Raw genomic sequence first — 21,391 nt, forward strand, 5'->3', positions numbered from 1 at the left:
CACTTGGAGGCCTAACAATGTCTACAAGGAGAAGGTTGTGTAGTAGACATCAGTCCTCACGAGGCCTGTCACGCCACTCCTGGCGCGGGCCACGATCATCCCAGCGTCCGCCACCACGTCCTCCTCCTCGTCCATAGCTCCGGTCGTTGCGTTCGAGGCGTCGACCGAGGTGTCCTTCTCGAATGGCTCTGATCTCTTGACAGTCGTTAGTGTTGTGTCTATGCAGGTCCCTTGCGTTTCATGTCTTTGGCTTGGCTTTCTTCTCCTTCGGGTCTGCAACCGGGAGCTCGAGGAGGTAGAGGCGCCCCTCCTCAGCTCTTGCGCACTTGCTCGCCAGGTTGAACAGCTCCAGAGACGTGCACAACTCCTCATGGATGGCGAGCTCCTCCTTCGTCTTGACGTCGCAGACGCCATCAGAGAAGGCGGAGATGATGGCCTCGTCCGTCACCTTGGGGATCTTGAGGCGAATATTGTTGAAGCGCTGGATGTACTTTTGGAGGGTCTCTCCTGGTTGTTGCTTGACGCGGCGTAGGTCACCCGTAGCCGGTGGGCAGTCGCGAGTGCCCTGGAAGTTGGCAACAAAACGGTCGCGCATCTCCTTCCAGGAGGAGATCGAGCCTGGAGGCAGGTTCAGGAGCCAGGAGCGGGCACCATCCTTAAGAGCCATGGGGAACCAGTTCGCCATGACTTTCTCGTCGCCGTTGGCCACCTCGATGCTCAGCTCGTAGAGCTGCAGGAACTCTGCTGGGTCGGGGGTGCCGTCATAGCGAGGAAGTAGATTCGGCTTGAAGAACTTGCCCAACAAAGCGACGCTACGCAGCTTAGGGGTGAAGGCGCGGTAGCCTGCCGTGGTCACCGGGACTCTGCATTGGTGGAGAACTTGCCCTTGATGCAGTCCGCGCACCGCCGCCGCAGGTGGCACGCGGTCTTGCCATGGTGGCACAGGGAGCGCGGGGGTGTTTTCTCGTTGCCGAGGGACTTCTTGGCAGCTTCTTTCTTCTTGCGCGGGCGCCGGACGTGGCAGGTCGAGCCGTGGGGCTGCGCACCTGGGCGCCAAGCTCCGTCTTGGGGCAGATGTGGTGGAGGCACTCCATGGGCCACGCCGCTCGTGGCTGGCGGAGGGTGAGGCAGCAAGAGGGACGGCGCAGGGGAGCCCCCTGCAGCGCTGACGAGCTCGGCGATGCGGTCGAGCCATTCCTCGTAGAGGTCGTCGACGGGGCGGTAGCACAGGAGCTCGCGCGCCATGCACAGAGCAGCCTGCGCGTCCATGGGAGGGCGACGAGCGTGGGAGGACGAACCGGCCGGGGTCAGCGATGGAGTGGCGGTGCGGCCGTCCCGCTGCACTGAGGGGTGCAGCGAGGATGCTTGCTGCTCGTTCCCCGCCGGGCCGATGGCGGCGTTGGTGGCAGGCGACGGAGAACGACGGGGTGACCCGCGGACAGGGGCCATCTGAGCGATGCGGGCGGCGAGGGCAGGCCGGCGCTCAGCGCGAGCGCGGCGAGCGTCCACCATGGAGACGATGAAGCAACGGGACACGGAGCGACGGAAGGGAAGCTTTGGCGCACCCCTACCTGGCGCGCCAAATGTCGGATCACAGGGTCCGGCAAAACCCTCAAGGTTTGAACACTGGGGTGCGCGCGAAGATCTCCCCTACCGATCCACATCCTAACTTCGCTAACATCTCAGGGACTAACTCGACGAACTCGCTACACAAGGGACACAAGATTTATACTAGTTCGAGCCACCGTTGTGGTGTAATACCTTACTCCAGTGTGGTGGTGGATTGCCTCTTGGGCTGAGGATGAACAGTACAAGGGGAAGAACAACCTCCTAGGGAGAGGTGCTCTTGTGCTTGGTGGACTTGTGGTTGTTAGGATCTCTCCGAGACGAGTTCCCGATCCGTCGGATCCCCCTCCTACTATGGTGGCTAGTCCTATTTATAGAGGCCCTGGTCCTCCCTTAAAATATTGAGCGGGAAGGGAGCCAACAACGACCAATTTGAAAGGGGACAGCTAGTATAGCTTATCCTGACAAAAGTTGTCTTCGCCTGCCAAAGGCTCTGGTGGTGACGTTGTCTTGGGCTCCACGGTGACCCTCGTCTTGCCATCCTTCTGATCTTGGTCTTGTTGCATCGATATGGAAACCTTTCCTTGACGCCTCGGTACTCTGCGTCTGCGCTTGCCTCCTTAGCACCAAAGAGGAAACAAGGACACTGTGCATGCTGGCACCCACCTGGCCTTGGTCGTCATGGCTCACGTCATTGGAACCTCGTGAGGTTTGCCTGGCCTTGATCTCTCTGCCCCACGCGAGCCGGCCTGGTGAGGCCACTCCTGAGGAGGTCTTGTGTCGTATGCCTCGCGAGGCTTGGCCCCTTGCGAGGGTCTTGAATGCTTGTTGGTGAAGATGGGCCGTACGGGCCCGCTCGCAGAGCCATGCCGTGGGCCGCAGGCAGGCAAGTCTGGGGACCCCCGTTCCTAGAATGCCAACAGTAGCCCCCGGGCCCAAGGCGCGCTCGGGCTTGACTTTGAGGCGAGCCAAGGGGCAAGTGCGGAGCGCCGCGGGCCCCAATAGCCTGCGGCCTTGGTCGACGCGTGGCGGTTGATTGGACGTGGGCGTCTCCGCTTCCCCACGCAGCCTCGGCAACTGCTCGACTTGACAAGTCCCTGCTACATGCAAGGAAAATCCATCATTATTACCTTGGATCATGGAGGCCGGCGGTTGGCCTCCCCTTGGCTATAAATGGGAGGTGGGGGTGGAGCCCCATCACCCGTCTCTTCTCTGCCTCTCCCGCTTCTTCTCCTTCCTCGCTCCACTCCTTGCTGGTGCAGTCATGGCACCGATTCAGAGGTTCTCGGCCGCAGAGAAGGGCAAGGGTCCGCTCACCGAGCCCGAGCTGCTCCTGCCAAAGAAGAGGAGGTCTCAACGCCATGAGATGGTCGTGAGGCCGGTGGTGTCGCGGCCTTGGCATGAGAGGCCGCCTCCTGGATACCCGTTTCCCTTGTATGCTCACGCTGACGTGTCCGGAGGAGGAGCGATGAGCGCCGCCGCCCGCGCCTGGGCCGTGGCCGCCGCACTGCAGAGGCGCACATCGTCGCCCCAGGGGTCCATGCTGCGGACTCTTCGCGCGAGTTCGTGTTGTGGGCGGCGATGCCCCCGAGCAGAGATGCCGCCAAGCGGACCCCTCGAGTTTTGGCAGCAGCACGCCGACTGTGACGCCCGGGCGACGGGAGCGGAAATTGAAGTCATCGCCTCCGGGAGGATCTTCATGACCCGAGGGTGGGGCAAGATTGCCCGAGTCTGCCGCGCGGAGGGCGCCCTCGCGATCCACTTTGTGTACGACGACGCCTCCATGCTGCTCTTCAAGGTCTTCGACGAGGAAGGCCGCCGCTTGGAGCGTTGCCCTGAGGAAGGCCGCCGCCTACAAAGATCTTTATCGGTCAAACCGCATAACAACATAAGTTGTTTCCTTTGTCATCGGTATGTTACTTGCCCGAGATTTGATCATCGGTATCTCAATACCTAGTTCAATCTCATTACCGGCAAGTCTCTTTACTCATTCCGTAATGCAACAGCCCACAACTAACTCATTAGTCACTTTGCTTGCAAGGCTTATAGTGATGTGTATTACCGAGATTGCCTAGAGATACCTCTCCGACAATCGGAGTGACAAATCCTAATCTCGAACTATGCCAACTCAACAAACACCATCGGAGACACCTGTAGAGCATCTTTTTTGTCACCCAGTTACGTTGTGACGTTTGATAGCACACTAAGTGTTCCTCTGGTATTCGGGAGTTGCATAATCTCATAGTCACAAGAACATGTATAAGTCATGGAGAAAGCAATAGCAATAAACTTAAACAATCATAGTGCTAAGTGATGTCTACTACACAACCTTCTTCTTGTAGACGTTGTTGGGCCTCCAAGTGCAGATGTTTGTAGGACAATAGCAAATTTCCCTCAAGTGGATGGCCTAAGGTTTATCAATCAGTAGGAGGCGTAGGATGAAGATGGTCTCTCTCAAGCAACCTTGTAACCAAATAACAAAGAGTCTCTTGTGTCCCCAACACACCCAATATAATGGTAAATTGTATAGGTGCACTAGTTTGATGAAGAGATGGTGATACAAGTGGTATATGGATAGTAGATATAGGTTTTTGTAATCTGAAAATATAAAAACAGCAAGGTAACTAATGAGAAAAGTGAGCGTAAACGGTATTGCAATGCATTGAAACAAGGCCTAGGGTTCATACTTTCACTAGTGCAAGTTCTCTCAACAATAATAACATACTTGGATCACATAACTATCCCTCAACATGCAACAAAGAGTCACTCCAAAGTCACTAATAGCAGAGAACAAATGAAGAGATTATGGTAGGGTACGAAACCACCTCAAAGTTATTCTTTCCAATCAATCAGTTGGGCTATTCCTATAAGTGTCACAAACAGCCCTAGAGTTCGTACTAGAATAACACCTTAAGACACAAATCAACCAAAACCATAATGTCACCTAGATACTCCAATGTCACCTCAAGTATCCGTGGGTATGATTATACGATATGCATCAGACAATCTCAGATTCATCTATTCAACCAACACATAGAACCTCAAAGAGTGCCCCAAAGTTCCTACCGGAGAATCATGACGAAAACGTGTGCCAACCCCTATGCATAGGTTCATGGGCGGAACCCGCAAGTTGATCACCAAAACATACATCAAGTGAATCACGTGGTATCCCATTATCACCACAGATACGCACGGCAAGACATACATCAAGTGTTCTCAAATCTTTAAAGACTCAATCCGATAAGATAAATTCAAAGGGAAAACTCAATCCATTACAAGAGAGTAGAGGGGGGAGAAAACATCATAGGATCCAAATATAATAGCAAAGCTCGCGATACATCAAGATCGTATCACCTCAAGAACACGAGAGAGAGAGAGAGAGAGAGAGAGAGATCAAACACATAGCTACTGGTACATTCCCTCAGCCCCGAGGGAGAACTACTCCCTCCTCGTCATGGAGAGCACCGGGATGATGAAGATGGCCACCGGAGAGGGATTCCCCCTCCGGCAGGGTGCCGGAACGGGTCTAGATTGGCTTTCGGTGGCTACGGAGGCTTCTGGCGGCGGAACTCCCGATCTATTATGCTCCCCAATCGTTTTATGGTATATGGATATATATATATAGGAGGAAGAAGTACGTCAGGGGAGCCATGATGGTGGAGGGCGCGCCCCCCTGCCTCATGGCTTCCTCGTTGCTTCCCTTACGTGGACTCCAAGTCTTCCGTGTTGCTTTCCTTCCAAAAATAAGTTCCGTGAAGTTTCAAGTCAATTGGACTCCGTTTGATTTTCCTTTTCTGCGAAACACTGAAACAAGGGAAAAACAGGAACTGGCACTGGGCTCTGGGTCAATAAGTTAGTCCCAAAATTAATATAAAAGTGGATAATAAAGCCCAATAATGTCCAAAACAGTAGATAATATAGCATGGAGCAATCAAAAATTATAGATACGTTGGAGACATATCAAGCATCCCCAAGCTTAATTCCTGCTCGTCCTCGAGTAGGTAAATGATAAAAACAGAATTTTTGATGTGGAATGCTACTTGGCATAATTTCAATGTAATTCTTCTTAATTGAGGCATGAATATTCAGATCCGAAAGATTCAAGTTAAAAGTTCATATTGACATAAAAATAATAATACTTCAAGCATACTAACTAAGCAATTATGTCTTCTCAAAATAACATGGCCAAAGAAAGTTCATCCGTACAAAATCATGTAGTTTAGTCATGCTCCATTTTTGTCACACAAGAATGCTCTCATGCACAACCCCGATGACAAGCCAAGCAATTGTTTCATACTTTAGTAATCTCAAATCTATAAACTTTCACGCAATATATGAGCGCGAGCCATGGACATAGCACTATGGGTGGAATAGAATATGATGATGGGGGTTATGTGGAGAAGACAAAAAAGGAGAAAGTCTCACATCAACGAGGCTAATCAATGGGCTATGGAGATGCCCACCGATTGATGTTAATGCAAGGAGTAGGGATTGCCATGCAGTGGATGCACTAGAGCTATAAATGTATGAAAGCTCAACAAAAGAAACTAAGTGTGTGTGCATCCAACTTCCTTGCTCACGAAGACCTAGGGCACTTGAGGAGGCCCATTATTGGAATATACAAGCCAAGTTCTATAATGAAAAATTCCCACTAGTATATGAAAGTGACAAGACAAGAGACTCTCTATCATGAGGATTATGGCGCTACTTTGAAGCACAAGTGTGGCAAAGGATAGTAGCATTGCCCCTTCTCTCTTTTTCTCTCATTTTTGGGCCTTCTTTTTTTATGGCCTTTCTCTTTTTTTGGGCCTCCTCTTTTTAATGGCCTTTCTCTCTTTTTATTCCTCACTTGGGACAATGCTCTAGAAAATAATGATCATCACACTTCTATTTATTTAGAACTCAATGATTACAACTCGATACTAGAACAAAGTATGACTCTATACGAATGCCTCCGGCGGTGTACCAGGATTGCGATGAATCAAGAGTGACATGTATGAAAAATTATGAACGGTGGCTTTTCCACAAATATGATGTCACCTACATGATCATGCAAAGCAATATGACAATGATGATGCGTGTCATAATAAATGGAATGGTGGAAAGTTGCATGGCAATATATCTCGGAATGGCTATGGAAATGCCATAATAGGTAGGTATGGTGGATGTTTTGAGGAAGATATAAGGAGGTTTATGTGTGAAAGAGCGTATCATATCACGGGGTTTGGATGCACCGGCGAAGTTTGCACCAACTCTCAATGTGAGAAAGGGCAATGCACGGTACCGAAGAGGCTAGCAATGATGGAAGGGTGAGAGTGCGTATAATCCATGGACTCAACATTAGTCATAAAGAACTCACATACTTATTGCAAAAATCTACAAGTCATCAAAAACCTCGGCACTACGCGCACGCTCCTAGGGGGATAGATTGGTAGGAAAAGACCATCGCTCGTCCCCGACCACCACTCATAAGGAATACAATCAAATAACACCTCATGTTTCAAATTTGTTACACAACGTTCACCATACGTGCATGCTACAGGACTTGCAAACATCAACACAAGCATTTCTCGAATTCACAACTACTCAACTAGCACGACTTTGATATTATTACCTCCATATCTCAAAACAACCATAAAGCATCAAACTTCTCTTAGTATTCAATACACTTATATGAAAGTTTTTACTATAATTGGATGCCTAGCATATTAGGATTATTTAAGCAAATTTCCATGCTATTTAAGACTCTCCAAATAATATAAGTGAAGCACAAGAATACATCTATTTCTTCAAAATAAAACCACCACCGTGCTCTAAAAAGATATAAGGGAAGCACTAGAGCAAATGACAAACTACTTCGAAAGATAAAAGTGAAGATCAATGAGTAGTTGAATAATTATGAAACTATGTGAAGACTCTCTAACATTTAATAATTTTAGATCTTGGTATTTTATTCAAACATCAAGCAAAACAAAATAAAATAAAATGATACTCCAAGCAAAACACATATCATGTGGCGACTAAAAATATAGCTCCAAGTAAAGTTACCGATGAACGAAGACGAAAGAGGGGATGCCTTTCGGGGCATCCCCAAGCTTAGGCTCTTGGTTGTACTCGAATATTACCTTGGGGTGCCTTGGGAATCCCCAAGCTTAGGCTCTTGCCACTCCTTATTCCATAGTCCATCGAATCTTTACCCAAAACTTGAAAACTTCACAACACAAAACTTAAAAGAAAACTCGTAAGCTCCGTTAGTATAAGAAAGCAAATCACCATCATAAGGTACTGTAATGAACTCATTATAAATTCCTATTGGTGTAATATCTACTGTATTCCAACTTATCTATGGTTCATACCCTCCGATACTACTCATAGATTCATCAAAATAAGCAAACAACACATCAAAAACAGAACATTCTGTAGTAATCTGGATCAAATGTATACTTATAGAACCCCAAAAATTCTAAAATTAATTGCTGGACCTTAGGAATTTATCTATTAATCATTTGCAAAAATAATTAACTAAATATCACTCTCCAAATAAAAATGGCAGCAATTCTCGTGAGCGCTAAATTTTCTGTTTTTTACAGCATGATCATAAAGACTTCACCCAAGTCTTCCCAAAGGTTCTACTTGGCACGAACACTAATTAAAACATAAAACCACATCTAAACAGAGGCTAGATGAATTATTTATTACTAAACAGGAGCAAAAAGCAAGGAACAAAAATAAAATTGGGTTGCCTCCCAACAAGCGCTATCGTTTAACGCCCCTAGCTAGGCATGATGATTTCAACAATGCTCACATAAAGGATAAGAATTGAAACATAAAGAGAGCATCACGAAGAATATGACTAGCACATTTAAGTCTAACCCACTTCCTATGCATAGGGATTTTGTGAGCAAACAACTTGTGGGAACAAGAATCAACTTGCATATTAAAGCAAAACAAGCATAACTTCAAAACTTTAAGCACATAGAGAGGAAACTTGATATTATTGCAATTCCTACGAGCATATATTCCTCCCTCATAATAATTTTCAGTAGAATCATGAATGAATTAAACAATATAACTATCATATAAAGCACTATATTCATGATGCACAAGCATAGAATTTTTATTACTCTCCACATAAGCAAATTTCTTCTCATGAATAGTAGTGGGAGCAAACTCAACAAAATAACTATCGTGTGAGGCATAATCCAATTGAAAATTGAAATCATGATGACAAGTTTCATGGATATCATTATTCTTTATAGCATACAAGTCATCACAATAATCATCATAGCTAGCAACTTTGTTCTCATAATTAATTGGAACCTCTTCTGAAAGTGGAATCATCACTAAATAAAGTCATGACCTCTCTGAAACCACTTTCATCAACATAATCATCATAAATGGGAGGCATGCTTTCATCATAATAAATTTGCTCATCAAAACTTGGGGGACAAAAAATATCATCTTCATCAAACATAGCTTCCCCAAGCTTGTGGCTTGGCATATCATTAGCATCATGGATATTCAAGGAATTCATACTAACAACATTGCAATCATGCTCATCATTCAAATATTTAGTGCCAAACATTTTAATGCATTCTTCTTCTAACACTTTGGCACAATTTTCCTTTCCATCATTCTCACGAAAGATATTAAAAAGATGGAGCGTATGAGGCAAACTTAATTCCATTTTTTTTGTAATTTTCTTTTATAAACTAAACTAGTGATAAAACAAGAAACTAAAAGACTCAATTGCAAGATCTAAAGATATACCTTCAAGCACTCATCTCCCCGGCAACGGCGCCAGAAAAGAGCTTGATGTCTACTACACAACCTTCTTCTTGTAGACGTTCTTGGGCCTCCAAGTGCAGAGGTTTGTAGGACAGTAGAAAATTTCCCTCAAGCGGATGACCTAAGGTTTATCAATCCGTAGGAGGCGTAGGATGAAGATGGTCTCTCTCAAGCAACCCTGCAACCAAATAACAAAGAGTCTCTTGTGTCCCCAACATACCCAATAAAATGGTAAATTGTATAGGTGCACTAGTTCGGCGAAGAGATGGTGATACAAGTGGTATATGGATAGTAGATATAGGTTTTTGTAATCTGAAAATATAAAAACAGCAAGGTAACTAATGATAAAAGTGAGCATCAACGGTATTGCAATGCGTTGAAACAAGGCCTAGGGTTCATACTTTCACTAGTGTAAGTTCTCTCAACAATAATAACATACTTGCATCACATAACTATCCCTCAACATGCAACAAAGAGTCACTCCAAAGTCACTAATAGTGGAGAACAAACGAAGAGATTATGGTAGGGTACGAAACCACCTCAAAGTTATTCTTTCCAATCAATCCGTTGGGCTATTCCTATAAGTGTCACAAACAGCCCTAGAGTTCGTACTAGAATAACACCTTAAGACACAAATCATCCAAAACCTAATGTCACCTAGATACTCCAATGTCACCTCAAGTATCCGTGGGTATGATTATACGATATGCATCACACAATCTCAGATTCATCTATTCAACCAACACATAGAACCTCAAAGCGGGCCCCAAAGTTCCTACCGGAGAATCACGATGAAAACGTGTGCGAACCCCTATGCATAGGTTCATGGGAGGAACCCGCAAGTTGATCACCAAAACATACATCAAGTGAATCACGTGGTATCCCATTGTCACCAAGATACGCACGGAAAGACATACATCAAGTGTTCTCAAATCTTTAAAGACTCAATCCGATAAGATAACTTCAAACGGAAAACTCAATCCATTACAAGAGAGTAGAGGGGGGGAGAAAACATCATAGGATCCAAATATAATAGCAAAGCTCATGATACATCAAGATCGTATCACCTCAAGAACACGAGAGAGAGAGAGAGAGAGATCAAACACATAGCTACTGGTACATACTCTCAGCCCCGTGGGAGAACTACTCCCTCCTCATCATGGAGAGCACCGGGATGATGAATATGGCCACCGAAAAGGGATTCCCCCTCCGGCAGGGTGCCGGAACGGGTCTAGATTGGCTTTCGGTGGCTACGGAGGTTTCTGGCGGCGGAACTCCCGATCTATTGTGCTCCCCAATCGTTTTACGGTATATGGATATATATAGGAGGAAGAAGTACGTCAGGGGAGCCACGAGGGTGGAGGGCGCGCCCAGGGGGTGGGCGCGCCCACCTGCCTCGTGGCTTCCTTGTTGCTTCCCTTACGTGGACTCCAAGTCCTCTGTGTTGCTTTCCTTCCACACATAAGTTCCGTGAAGTTTCAGGTCAATTGGACTCCGTTTGATTTTCCTTTTCTGCGAAACACTGAAACAAGGGAAAAACAAGAACTGGCACTGGGCTTTGGGTCAATAGGTTAGTCCCAAAATTAATATAAAAGTGGATAATAAAGCCGAATAATGTCCAAAACAGTAGATAATATAGCATGGAGCAATCAAAAATTATAGATATGTTGGAGACGTATCACTAAGCTAACGGATGGGTCAAGTCAATCACATCATTCTCTAATGATGTGGTCCCGTTCATCAAATGACAACTCATGTCTATGGTTAAGAAACTTAACCATCTTTGATTAACGAGCTAGTCAAGTAGAGGCATACTAGTACACTGTTTGTCTATGTATTCACACATGTACTAAATTTTCGGTTAATACAATTCTAGCATGAATAATAAACATTTATCATGATATAAGGAAATATAAATAACAACTTTATTATTGCCTCTAGGACATATTTCCTTCAATACTTTCCTCTGGGAGGGGGTAATCAAAGCCGTCATCATCACCAACGATAATCTCATTGTGGGAGGACTCATCTCCATCAACATTGGCACCATCACCATCTTATCTGCAAACCGTAGTACATCTCTTGTATTCAATCTTTGTCTCAATATCTCAGATTGGTACCTTTGGGTTGCTGGTAGTGTTGATTACATCTTGTAGTTGATGTGAGTTGTTTACTTGGTGGAAGATTATATGTTCAGATTATTAATCATACATTATTGTCCTCTGATCATGAACATGAATATGATTTGTGTGGGTAGTTCCGTGTGTTCTTGAGGATATGGGATAAGTCTTATTATAAGTAATCATGCGAAGTTGGGTTATGTTCCATGTTTTGATGATGGGTTATGTTATTTTTCCTCTGGTGGTGTCGTGTGAATGGCCACTACACATGACACATTACCATACTTGGGCCTAGGGGAAGGCATTGTGGAATTAGTAAGTAGATGATGGGTTGTGAGCGTGACAAAAGCTTAAACCCTATTTTATGCGCTATTTTGTAAGGGACTAATTTGGATCCATATATTTCATGCTATAGTTAGATTTATCTTAATTCCTCTACTATAGTTGTGGATGCTTGCGAGAGGGCATAATCATAAGTAGGTTGTTTGTCCAAGTAAGAACAATATCTTAGCACTGGTCTATCCACATAATAAATTTTCAAATCAATGAACACGAGTCAATGAATCTTGATGAAATTAACTAGCCAAAATCCACACGTGTCCTCGAGAACCTTTTGGTCACTATAAGAAATACTTCCGGCTTGTACTTTGCAATAAAAATGATTGGGCAACCTTGCTGCACCTTGTTACATTTGGTACTTATTACCTTCTACAAATTATATTGCTATCAAAATATCTGTCACAACTACTTTGACAACACTTGCAGAGAATATCTTGTTGAAAACCGCTTATTGATTCATTTTGCCCCTCGTTGGGTTGAACACTCTTACTTATCAAAAGGACTATGGTTGGTCCCCTATACTTGTGGGCCATCAAGTATTAATGGAGAATGGTCCAAGGCACCACAAGTTCACTAGGGACTTCTCTGTCGAAAGCAAGTAGTGGCATGGTAAAAAATTACTGTTGGGAATTGACACATACGTAACATTCATAACTATGATCATTCGTAGCATAATCTTGTATAGGCATCACGTCCGTGACAAGTAGACAACAATTCAAGTGCATATACTGCTATTACTCCACCCGAGGACCACTATCCAGCATGCATCTCAAAGTATCAATTTTAATGAAGAACAAACTAAAGCAATAAGCAAGATGACATGATGTAGACAGAAAGAAACCTAGAAATAAGATCAATCTCTGTCGTTTTATCCTTATTAGCAACAACACATCACGTGCATTTGCCCCTTTTATCACTGGGCAAGAGCACCGTGAGGTTGAACCCACTACTATGCACCACTCCCTCTAAAGAACAATTGATCTATCCTGGCCAGAGAAGACAAATAACTCAAAAAGCATACATAGCTACTCAATCATACAACAAACAAACTACAAAAGGTTCAATTATATTCAATGAACAATATGATCACAAATCGACAAATCATCGAATCCCAACAAACACACCACAACAATTAAAGTGGGTTGAACTCATAGGAGATCAATGTATTGAAGATCCAAAAGAGAGACATGGAGAATAAGCTATCTAGCTACTACTATGGAACCGCAGGTTCCAAAATAACTACTCACACATCATCATGGAGGCAGCAAGGTTGATGAAGAGGCTTGCCATGATGGCTTCCCACTCCGGCAGAGCACCAGAACAGGGCTCCAGATGGGATCGCTTCAGAACAGAGGCTTGCGGTGGAGATATTTTTTCGGGTTTGCTTCTGAGGGTTTCGGGATTTATGTGATTTTATAGGCTACAAATTAGGTCAAACGGAGGCTTAGGGGGGCCACATGGGCAGGTGGCATGACCACCCCCTAGCTGCGCCACTAGGCCATGTGGCTGCCTCGTAGGTCCCCTCGACCTCTCCTGAAGCTTCTAGGGTCCTTCATTGGCTAGAAAAAATGTGAAAATTTGGCATCGTATGTGGACCTTCATATATATGGATTTTTAGCGAAACCAGAAACAAGCAAAAGACAGGAACTTGCATTGGGCACTAAATTAATAAGTTAGTCCAGAAAAATAATATAAAACATATAAAACTGATAATATGATAGTATATAAAAAATATAGATATGTTGGAGATGTATCAATGGCCACTGACCTGTCTTTGATAATAAGTTTCCAAATTGTTCTAGGGTTCACTGTTCATGTGTTGTCCATTGCAATTCTTTTGTTTAGCATGAATCTAATGGTGATGTGGTCATGTTGTGATAGTAGATCATGATAATAAAATTGTAATGGTCTCAACTCTGATTATGTATGTCATTTAGTTTCTGGCCTTTTAATTTTAGGAATTAGAGGTGAATCATTCTATTTTTGCGTTATTCATCCAATTTGTAAACTGTGCTATTCATTAATTCGGCAAAGGGTACTGAACATGTATAGTAGGCACTGATTAATGTAGACAAGGAAGAAATTTAACAATTTTAACCATCGGATAAATTTGTTAACTATTGCAGGAGGGGAGAAACTATGGAATATTTCAGTGGGTAGATCAGGAGTGGCCAGACTCACTGCAGAATGCTCTCCACATGTTAAGAGGTTTATTTGACGAGAACAAGCATACTAATAGGCTTGCACGCCTGGAACATTCATCTAGTGTCACAATGTTATGAAAGAGAACATGAAAATAGAGGACAACCATGCCAAGTTGGTTGTCGATGTCCCAGGAGAAGAGTGCTCAAGAATACAACTATCAATAGAGTTGAAGGGACAATGAAGAGAGAAGATCTTTGTTTTGGACAACAACATGGGAAATTTGAAGCAAGAGCTTGGTGCAATGGAGGTTGAGAACACTAAACTGGAGGAACGAGTTAGCATGTTGAAGCACACCCAGGTTGCTCAAGCCAGTGTCGTTAGGAATTTTTCACACAACTGAAAGAGAAGGAAAAACTAAACACTTAGAGGAGAAACTTGGAGTTTTGCATTGTCGACCTCGTGAAAGCCTGTCAAAAGAACAAGATCAAGCTCAAGGGCACCAAAGCCATTTGTGATGAAGAATAAGAGATAATCTGATTATCTTAGTCATTATGTATCTTTTGAACAAATCTTTAGTCTAAAACTTTGAACTATGGCTTGTTAGGTTGAGTATGTGAACTACGGTGTGTGATGAATCCTCTGAACTATGTTTAGTTTGAGTATGTGAACCTCCTTGATATGCTTATGAGAACTAAGTTAGTTTGAGTGTGTGAACCTTCTTGTAATTTAAATATGATGTTGTTGGATGCATTAATTTTAGGTCTTCCATCAACGCTGAGACACCATAGATGGTTAAATTAGGGTTTTAGGTGCTCCATCGATGCCGAGGCACCCAAGATGCTTAAAGTAGGGTTTGCCGGGTTCCATTGCCGCAAAAACATCCTATATGGTTAAATTAGGGTTTTACGTGTTCTGTTGACGCCGAGGCACCTAATAGGTCTCAAACATATCTACAATTTTTTGTTTTTTCATGGCATGTTTATATCATTTTCGCATAGTTCTGACACCAATTTTATTATTTTTCTGAAATTACCTATTAATTAAGTGTGTAGTGCTAGTTGTTGTTTTCTGCATGTTTTATATTTTTCAGAAAAATCAAAATTTTCGAGCTAAAAAAATCCAGAACAAGCAGGAGAAGTTTTGTATGGGGAAGCTTGTTTCTGGGCGTGCTTGGATTCAAGCCCTTGGAAGATCATGTTTACACGCCAGACGTCCTTTGGGGATGTCTCTGCCTTGTCTCACCAAAGCCGCCACCTTTGCCCGTGGGGCGGAGTCCCTCGACGGAGAAGAAGGTCTCTTGGAGGCGTGAGGGCGCTTTCATTTCTTTGGAGCCTTCGTGCAAGGTTTCTAATGAAGGTTTGTGAATGTTTCTCTTTCTTGATGAACGCACTTTAAGCATTAGAAATGAGCTTGTTCATATGTAGCAAGAGCCGATTTGGTGTGAATTAGACTAGTAGACCTATACTCAGTGTTAACTTCCACCTCCGCTTTCTTAGGCGATGGTACAAGATTTGCGGAGTTAAGACTCAAAAAATTGGATAAACATGGGGGGGTTCTAGAATAAGTAAATGGCTTCCATAACGTCCAGTTTACCCGGATATTTTTTTCTTATGGAAAAGGTGCCGGTAAAGCCGCCCGGACCGGGTGCCTTGTCTCCCGGCTTTCGGTTGACGGCATTTTCCATAACGTAAGAACAGGTAAATGGCTTTCATAACGTCCTGTTTACCCGGATATTTCTTTTTGGGAAAAAGGCGCCGGTAAAGCCGTCCGGACCGGGTGCCTTGTCTCCTGGCTTTCGGTTGACTGCATTTTCCAGCTCTTGGATGAAACGGTTCGTCGATGCCCTGAAATTCAAGCCCTCTATAAAGATCTTGGGATCAAAATAACTTCTCCAACGTGATTGGTAGACGGAAATCTTTCTACTTATCGAATTTCCATATCCTTTTGTTTAACATCCTTCCTTTTGCTTTAATTAGGTTTTTTTGCCTCAATTAGGTTATAGACGTTCTCTTTTTTTTGAGGGAAGGTTATAGACGTTCTCTTATCCGATCACAGCCGGAGCATCCTGAGATGGTGGCACCGAAATAGCAGCACGCTGGAGTGAGCTGGAAGCGGCGTGAATCCCGTCACAAACGTCGCTGCGGCGCACAGCGTTGAGCTGGACCCGGGCCGGGTGACGGCGGTGCCTCGTCGCTCGCCGTCCAAAATGAAGACGGGGACAGGACCCACGTAACCGGCCACGCAATGGAAGGCCACGACCGTTGCTACTTTCATACGGGGTGGATCAAGTCACCGAAATCTTTCCAGGAGTTACTCAACTGAAAATGCTTTTCGTAGGCCACTAGCAAAAATATATCCTACGGGATACCAGCAGTAGCGCATACTGACACTACTATGCTTGCACTAGCGAACATAACAGTTTCTTTGCAGTGGATTGCACCCTTCACGCACAAATAGCACTACGCCCGTGCCCGGACAAAAAGAGCAAATTATCTTTCTTACTTTTGGCCACGAAAAAGGAGAGAAGAATCAAGCAAAAAGGATACGTGGACTAGATCAGCAGATGCTTAGGTGAGAAGGGTTTTGCATCTGCCATGCATTTCCATTTCGTTTCTGCCCTTTGGGACCAAGCAAATCGGCCTGCGATCGTGGCAGACCACAGCAATACAAAAACCACGTTTAAAATTGGCAACGAAACATAGGTTGGGGGTTTTATATGTCACGTTGTGAGAATTTAATGCCAACGAAACTTTCATTTCAATCCATATCCGTGATCTCTGAGGAAGGTACAGTGTTGCTGTCGAGGAATGACGAGGAAGACTTGTCTGCTTCCGGAAACTGACAATGTGGCCGGCGACAGGGACTCTGAGATGATCAGGTCCACCAAACACCACGCCGTATATTTGTGGATTGAGATTCCCCGTCGTGCAGCTTCTAGCAACAAAGCCATGAGCAATTATGGGAAGTGTTAGCCACTAAATAGCTTGGTAATTAATTGTCATTAGTTGATTATCGCGTACATGCATAGCATTATCTTCTTCGGTATTGTTCTGTACCCACTGGTCTCTGAATTGCTGTGTGCAAGGAAACTGCTGGATTTTGTGTGCCAATGAACTACTGAAGTTTTCCATGCAAGCTAATTACTTCGCAAACAAAATTTAGATGACCTTTTCGTACTACTACCTCCGTCCAGGTGAATAAGTCTTCGCGTAGTTCTAGGTCATCGATTTAAGGCATTAAATATGTGGTATATGTCATGAAAAATATATCACAAGATTTCTACACGGATATAGTTTCTAAATATATATTTTTTATCACGTATAATACATATTTAGATAGTTAAATCGTCGACCTAGAACTACGCGAATGACTTATTCACCGAGACGGAGGTAGTAACAATCTAGGATGGATTGCAGATATGGCATAATATTCCAGCCTCAGAAAAGGCAGCTAGGGCATGGACAGGCGAAGAAATGTCCAGGAAACTGCATCTAGTTTACAGATATGGCATGATTTGCTCGATTAATTACACATTTTTTTTGTGATTGGACCAACCACGGCAGCATACGCGTTCGCCAACGCCTGACATAAGCATTCTGCGCGCTCCGCAGCGTCATGGCCGGATTTTTCCGTACCGCCCACTACACCCCAATCAAATTGATTATACGAGATAGGAATTTTAATTCCGGGTGCATTTAATGCACTCAAGATTTAGTCTTTGCGTACATAAATAAGTGTATATCCTCGCCGATCCAAGCACTATAGGCGTCAAGATTAAGCTCGTTGATAACATACTAGTGCTTAGTGGCTAAGTATTTGGTTGCATTTTTTCTCAGAGTAACAGACAAAACTACTACTCCCTCCGTCCCACAATATAAGATCGTTTTTCAAGCTAGTTGTAGGATGGAGGGAGTATGTTTCAATTAGAAGAAAAGAACATTAAAAAAAGAACTAGAAGAAAGGAGACTTATTATTGATAAACTTATATCAATCGCAGACTTTTCTGTAAGGTAAACTCGGTAGAACCCTAAAACGGTATGCGTACTATTCGTGTAAGAGAAAATGGTCGCGGTTTCTCAACGCATTTTCTCTGAGCACAATGCAAGTAGAATATATTGTGGTACATACTATTCTGTACTGTGAAACATTTGGATTTCTTCCCCTGGACAAAATCAAATCAATTTGTATTTTACTGTAAACTTAAATCAACCGCAGACTTTTCTGTAAGATAAACTCGGTAGAACCCTAAAACGGCATGTCTACTCTTCGCGTAAGAGAGAATGGTCGCGGTTTCTCAACCCATATTCTCTGAGCACAATGCAGGTACAATATATGGTGGTACATACTGTTCTGTACTGTGAAACATTTGGATTTCTTCCTCTGGACAAAATCAAATCAATTTGTATTTCACTATACGAATCTTCTACCGTGGATTCAACTGCTAGGCCTGATTAGTCACTGCATATAAATAGTGCATTTCACGTGCCATTTTGTGTGTTGTTCGGACCAGTACATGTCCAGTTAGTGAGAAAAGGATCTTGAAACTACAGATTTAACCCTCGATTCGACAACGCATACCGGTATGCTTTCACTTCCGAAGTCGTCATCCGTTTTTTTTTTTGAATTTTCTGTGGTAGCATATGGACGACCTCGCTAGAAACAGCTAGACGTTAAGGCTTGTTGTTACCGGTATCTTTCATGACGACTGTACAAGTGGAATTCTGGGATGAATTATCGGCCGCTCTTTTTCTCGGTCACACACAAAAACAGCAGGGACACTGACGTGTGCACTACTAACGACCAAACGGTGTGTACATAATCATTAACAGCTATATAATTGTGTGTGTGTCAAATAGAATTAACACTTATCATTAGCAGGTTAACACTTGGTGATTACACAGTGCTTATCCAGAAGTAGTATCATTAGCAACCAAGGATTAAAATTGCGGAAGAAAGAATTTAGGGGCAGGAAATGCTCCATCTCTGATGATTTCAGTGTTATCTGCCGCGATTCAGAACGGCATTCAAATTGCGGGGCAGTTTCCGAACGGAGATAGGGCCGCAAATTGCGTTGGTTGCATCCGTGATTTAAAATCATTTTAGCAACCTATTTTAAAATTTTGCGGGATATGTAGCAACCTATTAACTCTAGATGATTGCAATCGTTATCCAGGATGTTATCTTGAGCGATTCATTCGGACATGCTTAGCCGCTTGGTCATAGGAGCATTAATTTACTGCCTTGGAATTACTACGAAGCAACTATAGCCATCCTATTCCTGACGCTATATAAGCACCCCCACCCCGCCGCTCATCCAAACCGCAAACCGTTCAGACAATCACCTCTCCACATATCTACTCCTCCTCAGCACCCGCTCCCATCAAGTTCTTCCTCAGCGTAGCAAGGCAGTAGATCCGAAAGGGTGCCGCCGCGATGTCGGACGTGACGGCGGTGATGGATCTGGCGCTTCCACCGGGGTTCCGGTTCCACCCCACCGACGAGGAGGTGGTCACCCACTACCTCACCCGCAAGGTCCTCCGCGAATCCTTCTCCTGCCAGGTGATCACCGACGTCGACCTCAACAAGAACGAGCCGTGGGAGCTCCCGGGTGAGTAGTACTACTCCTCGTCTGATCTGATTGGATTTGCAGGCACCAGGCAAGCAGCGCGCTCATGGCCGGCCGGTTCTATGGTTTTGCAGGGAAGGCGAAGATGGGGGAGAAGGAGTGGTTCTTCTTCGTGCACAAGGGTCGGAAGTACCCGACGGGAACGCGCACCAACCGGGCTACGAAGAAGGGGTACTGGAAGGCGACGGGGAAGGACAAGGAGATCTTCCGCGGCAAGGGCCGGGACGCCGTCCTCGTCGGCATGAAGAAGACGCTCGTCTTCTACACCGGCCGCGCCCCCAGCGGTGGGAAGACGCCGTGGGTGATGCACGAGTACCGCCTCGAGGGCCAGCTGCCCCATCGTCTTCCCCACACCGCCAAGGTACGGCTGGCAAGATTCGATTGTCCCCGTCTCCGTGTCGATCGGTCGATCCGCCGGAGCATCCGGAGATGCTGCTGGAATGGACCGCGCGCTCACATGTCGCGCTCGCGATTTGTTTCTTATTCTTCTGGTGTAGTTTTCTCAACCTGCCTGTTGCGTGCGTGTAGGACGATTGGGCTGTTTGCCGGGTGTTCAACAAAGACTTGGCGGCGAAGAATGCGCCGCCCCAGATGGCGCCGGCGGCTGACGGGGCCATGGAGGACCCGCTCGCCTTCCTCGATGACTTGCTCATCGACACCGACCTGTTCGACGACGCGGACCTGCCGATGCTCATGGACTCTCCGTCTGGGGCTGACGACTTCGCCGGCGCTTCGAGCTCCACCTCCAGCGCGGCCCTGCCGCTCGAGCCGGACGGGGAGCATCTGACCATCAAGACGGAGCTACCGGTGCTACATCCGCAGCAGCAGCAGAGCCCGAACTACTTCTTCATACCGGCGACGGCCAACGGCAATCTTGGCGGCGCCGGGTACTCACCCTACCAGGCTATGGGCGACCAGCAGGCTGCGATCCGCAGGTACAGCAAGCCGAAGGCGGAGGTAGCGTCTTCGTCGGCGCTGCTGAGCCCTTCGCTGGGCTTGGACACGAGGGCGCTCGCCGGCGCGGACACCTCGTTCCTGATGCCGTCGTCGCGGTCGTACCTCGATCTGGAGGAGCTGTTCCGGGGCGAGGCTCTCATGGACTACTCCGACATGTGGAAGATCTGATTGAATCCATCCATCTATTCGCTGGATTGGAGAGTCTCAGTTTGCTGGTAGCTATATAGATGGTTATTTGGTTGATGCTAGCTCTTCGATTGATTAGTTGCTTCATTAACTTTCAATTAAGGATTGGGTTCATTAGGCGGTGGTGATTCGAGGAGGATCGTCGTGTGTTTGTTGATGCGTGCAAGGCATAATGATGGCCTGTGAGGAGGGATTAATCTTAGGGTGTGATATCAAACTACTAGGAAGCATATGTAGTTTGTACATAGTTTACCTGATTGCCATCCTACAGTTTAGCTATTAGGGGGATGAACCTGATCGAGTTGGTTGATAAATCTGATTGTGTGTTGATGGAGATGAATTATTCCCATTGTTAATGTTTTATTTATTCGATTGTTAATCATACATGCCATGGGTTATTCGGGGGTCTTGGTTACTGCACGGTGGACGGTACCATCCTTTAATCGCGATCCACGATCCCTGACGGCATATGTGTGTACCGAGCAAAATATACTGAATCTATTAAAAGATTTTGAAGCGCCCAGTCACTGAGCCAAGGTGCCTTGTAGTAGACGTCGCGTTCCAGTTTCCTACGTGTTTTTTTAATGGTTTCAAAATTATAGTGGTTTCAATTTTTCTACACATTTATTTACTGGTTTCAAAAATTATGGTCAGGATGGTTAAA

General features: G+C 45.1%; 1 protein-coding gene across 1 annotated transcript; it reads left to right on the top strand.

Annotated features, from left to right (window-relative positions):
* The first annotated feature begins 19,293 nt into the window (after window positions 1-19,293).
* Window positions 19,294-21,061, top strand: LOC119353237 (NAC domain-containing protein 92-like). Its single transcript, XM_037619832.1, has 3 exons — window positions 19,294-19,566; window positions 19,659-19,945; window positions 20,113-21,061. The coding sequence occupies exons 1-3, from the start codon at window positions 19,392-19,394 to the stop codon at window positions 20,707-20,709; spliced, it is 1,059 nt and encodes a 352-aa protein (XP_037475729.1). The 5' UTR covers window positions 19,294-19,391; the 3' UTR covers window positions 20,710-21,061.
* Window positions 21,062-21,391: the final 330 nt, after the last annotated feature.

This window comes from Triticum dicoccoides, chromosome 2A (assembly GCF_002162155.2).
Source record: "Triticum dicoccoides isolate Atlit2015 ecotype Zavitan chromosome 2A, WEW_v2.0, whole genome shotgun sequence".
NCBI lineage: Eukaryota > Viridiplantae > Streptophyta > Magnoliopsida > Poales > Poaceae > Triticum > Triticum dicoccoides.